Below are 3954 nucleotides of genomic sequence, written 5' to 3' on the forward strand. Positions count from 1 at the left end.
AGCTGGAGAACATACATAATGACATTACAGAAATAGAAGCAGAACATTCCAGAGTCTGGTAGAAAATGAAAAAATACAGCCCAGAGTCTACTCTGTCAGGCATCGGTGAATAGCATTCATTGAAGTCAGTGGTTCTGCAAAAGAAAAAAAATACCTGAGCAAAAATTTCCTGTTAAATGGTTTCATTTTAGGTTTGTAAAATGTTTCAGTTTTAGGGTTTGAAACAGACTGTGAGAGGACAAAGATTAGAGGTACAATATGCAAACACAAGTGATAGATCTAGCCCTCACTGAAGTCACTGAAAGTCCTTCAATCACTGCAATGACTTTGCATCAAATCTATTTCAAGACTATTTAACAGTAATATTAAGCTAATGTTTAATATTAATGCTTTTTTTTCCAGAAAGTCATAAAGAGCACAGCCTTAGAATAGTCTTCCAATGGGCTTGATCTTCCCTATTAAACATTTTATGCTATTCAGCTTTTTCTTTTCTCTTTTCTTTTACAGGCAGGCCAGATCCGGCAGATAGCTGATATGAAGACTTTGCTGACTTCAGAAAGCTGAGTATAACACCAACAGACTTCAGTGAAAGGAAATATTATCCCTCCAAGCAACTCATACACAGATGACTTTTGGTAGCTTTAAATTAACCTGTTTGCTCACCTGCAAAGACACTGCTATTGTTTCTTTCAGCACACATGGAGGAAGGCAACAAACTTTGTAACCCTGGCTAATAAGACTGTAGCTTTCTTATGAAAAGTAGGAGGTAGGCCAATTATAAAAGGAATATTTCATACTTAGCCTCCTGGATTTTAACTGTGGCCTGAACACTGGACATAAATAGAAGCCAATTTTAATGACCTGAGATTTTCCTACCTGTGCTTTCTTATTGTTATTAGTTCTTTAACACTTTGGTACTTTATTTCTTTAAATTAGAAATGGGTTCATGGACTAGAATGTGGCCCACAGATTGGGCTGTTCTCATGAAATCATGGCTGATCTTTTCCCTGGGGCTTTACATACAGGTCTCAAAAGCTTTGGCCTGCCCAAAAGTGTGCCGCTGTGACCGAAACTTTGTCTATTGTAATGAGCGAAGCTTGACCTCAGTGCCTCTTGGGATACCGGAGGGTGTAACCGTCCTCTACCTCCATAATAACCAAATTAATAATGCTGGATTTCCTGCAGAGTTGCACAATGTCCAGTCTGTGCACACAGTCTACCTGTATGGCAACCAATTAGATGAATTCCCCATGAACTTGCCCAAGAATGTCAGGGTTCTCCACCTGCAGGAAAACAACATTCAGACCATTTCTCGGGCTGCCCTTGCTCAGCTTTTGAAACTGGAAGAGCTGCACCTGGATGACAACTCCATCTCCACTGTTGGTGTTGAGGATGGGGCATTCCGGGAAGCCATCAGCCTCAAGCTTCTGTTCTTGTCCAAGAATCACTTAAGCAGTGTACCAGTAGGCCTTCCAGTGGACTTACAAGAACTTCGAGTAGACGAAAACCGAATTGCTGTCATTTCAGAACTGGCCTTCCAGAATCTTACAAGTCTGGAGCGTCTGATTGTGGATGGCAATCTCCTTACTAATAAAGGCATAGCTGAAGGCACCTTCAGCCACCTCTCCAAGCTCAAGGAATTCTCAATAGTGCGGAATTCACTGACCTACCCTCCTCCTGATCTTCCAGGTACACACCTGCTAAGGCTCTACTTGCAGGACAACCAGATAACCCATATACCACTTACAGCCTTTTCAAACCTCCACAAGCTGGAACGTCTTGATATTTCCAACAATCAACTTCGGATGTTGGTAAAGGGGGTATTTGATAATCTCCACAACCTGAGGCAACTCACTGTAAGGAATAATCCCTGGTTTTGTGACTGCAGTATTAAGTGGGTCACTGAATGGCTCAAATTCATTCCTGCTTCCATCAATGTACGGGGTTTTATGTGCCAGGGACCAGAGCAGGTCCGAGGTATGGCAGTCAGGGAGCTCAATATGAATATGTTGTCATGCCCCACTACCACCCCTGGTCTGCCGCTTATCATCACCCCAGTCCCAGCTACAGCCATGCCAACTACATTAGTTCCCACTTCATCAGTTCCTCCCCCGAGTAGCAAATATAATCCTCTCACTCCCACCATAGCCACACTCCCCACTGTGCCTGACAGGGAGGACAGAGAAAGAGTGACACCTCCTATATCTGAACGGATTCAACTCTCCATCCATTTTGTGAATGACACTTGCATCCAAGTAAACTGGATGTCTCTTTTTACTGTGATGGCATATAAACTCACATGGGTTAAAATGGGCCATAGTCTGGTAGGAGGAATTGTTCAGGAACGAATAGTTAGTGGTGAGAAGCAACACTTAAGCTTGGTTAATCTGGAGCCCAAATCCACCTACCGGATTTGTTTGGTTCCATTGGATACTTACAACAATTACCGAACTGGAGAAGACACTGTCTGTTCAGAAGCCACAACCAAGGCTTCCTTTTTGAGCAATGGCAGCAACATCCCCTCCAGCCATGAGCAGACGACTTCTCAGAACCTGGGCTCCCCATTTCTGCTGGCAGGGTTGATTGGGGGTGCAGTGATATTTGTCCTCGTGGTCCTGCTCAGCATTTTTTGCTGGCACATGCACAAAAAAGGGCGTTACACCTCCCAGAAGTGGAAATATAACCGGGGCCGTCGGAAAGATGACTACTGCGAGGCAGGGACCAAGAAGGACAACTCCATCCTGGAGATGACGGAAACCAGCTTCCAGATTGTCTCCTTAAATAATGATCAACTCCTTAAAGGAGATTTCAGACTGCAGCCCATTTATACCCCAAACGGGGGCATTAACTACACAGACTGCCACATCCCCAACAACATGCGATACTGCAACAGCAATGTCTCAGACCTGGAGCACTGTCATACGTGATAGTGAGGGGAGATAGGGGGTCTAGGACAAACTGAAAAAACTCTGGAAAAAGTAACCCCCCAACAACAATGAAAAAATTACATTTGATAAATGTTACCCAGATGCATTTATGCATTTGAATACTCTGTAATTTATACGGTGTACTATATAATGGGATTTAAAAAAAGTGCTATCTTTTCTATTTCAAGTTAATTGCAAATGGTTTTGTAACTCTTTGCTTTTTAAATCTTTAAAAACTATTGCTAAGTACTGTACAGGGTTGTACAATAAGAACCCAATGTCATGGCAAAGGAAAGAATGACTCATTCTTCAAACATTAACCACTTTGCTGTCGAAGCTGTCTGAGGGATGTTAAGTTTCTAGGTGTCCTGTAGTACAGGAAAATAAGTGCATATTAAACCAGGGTCACTAGGAATGGACAAAAGCAATTCAGATAAAATCGATACAATCCTTCTGACTTGAACCCAGCAGTTGCATTTGAGCTTCAAACAGTTGGAAATACTTCTGTTCCTTTTTGTCAGTTCTGCATTTCCTACCTCCAAATGAAACTTGGAGTTCTGAGTGCTACCAAAAAGGCTACTTTCTTGTTTAGTTTTCTCCCAATATACTTGGAATAGGAAAGGTAGACAGAGCTCAGTGTCAAACTCAAAGTGACCTTGATTCCTATTTGCAAAAGCTACTCCGAAAATGTCCCCCAATACCATAGACTTTTATGATAGAAACTGTTCCCACTTTTCATTATGATTAAAAAGCTTTAGGCATTCTCTGACCCTTCTCAGTGGGAGATGAAGGTTATCAGTATGTAACAGATAGCTGTCATTAAGTTGCACCTCTCTTTAATAGAGCAGCATTTGTTGACACAGCATGTTCAGGTAAAGCCTGAATGAGGTAAATTCTGAGGGCTCCCAGCTTTGCAGTATTCATGTAGAATTTGGAATCTAAAAGTGTAAATTGCTGAAAACATGATGCAAAATATGATGCCAATGGAAAGGTTGCTATTGACTTTTATGGTTCAAGCCCTGTTTGA

The 3954-nt window shown here is 42.0% G+C and overlaps 1 protein-coding gene across 1 annotated transcript; it reads left to right on the forward strand.

Moving 5' to 3' along the window:
- The first annotated feature begins 935 nt into the window (after positions 1–935).
- FLRT2 (fibronectin leucine rich transmembrane protein 2) lies at positions 936–3617 on the forward strand. The gene has a single exon (XM_009582431.1). It carries the CDS (start codon positions 939–941, stop codon positions 2925–2927), a length of 1989 nt encoding a protein of 662 aa, XP_009580726.1. The 5' UTR covers positions 936–938; the 3' UTR covers positions 2928–3617.
- The last annotated feature ends 337 nt before the right edge of the window (positions 3618–3954 follow it).

This window comes from Fulmarus glacialis, unplaced genomic scaffold (assembly GCF_000690835.1).
Source record: "Fulmarus glacialis isolate BGI_N327 unplaced genomic scaffold, ASM69083v1 scaffold14677, whole genome shotgun sequence".
Taxonomy (NCBI): domain Eukaryota; kingdom Metazoa; phylum Chordata; class Aves; order Procellariiformes; family Procellariidae; genus Fulmarus; species Fulmarus glacialis.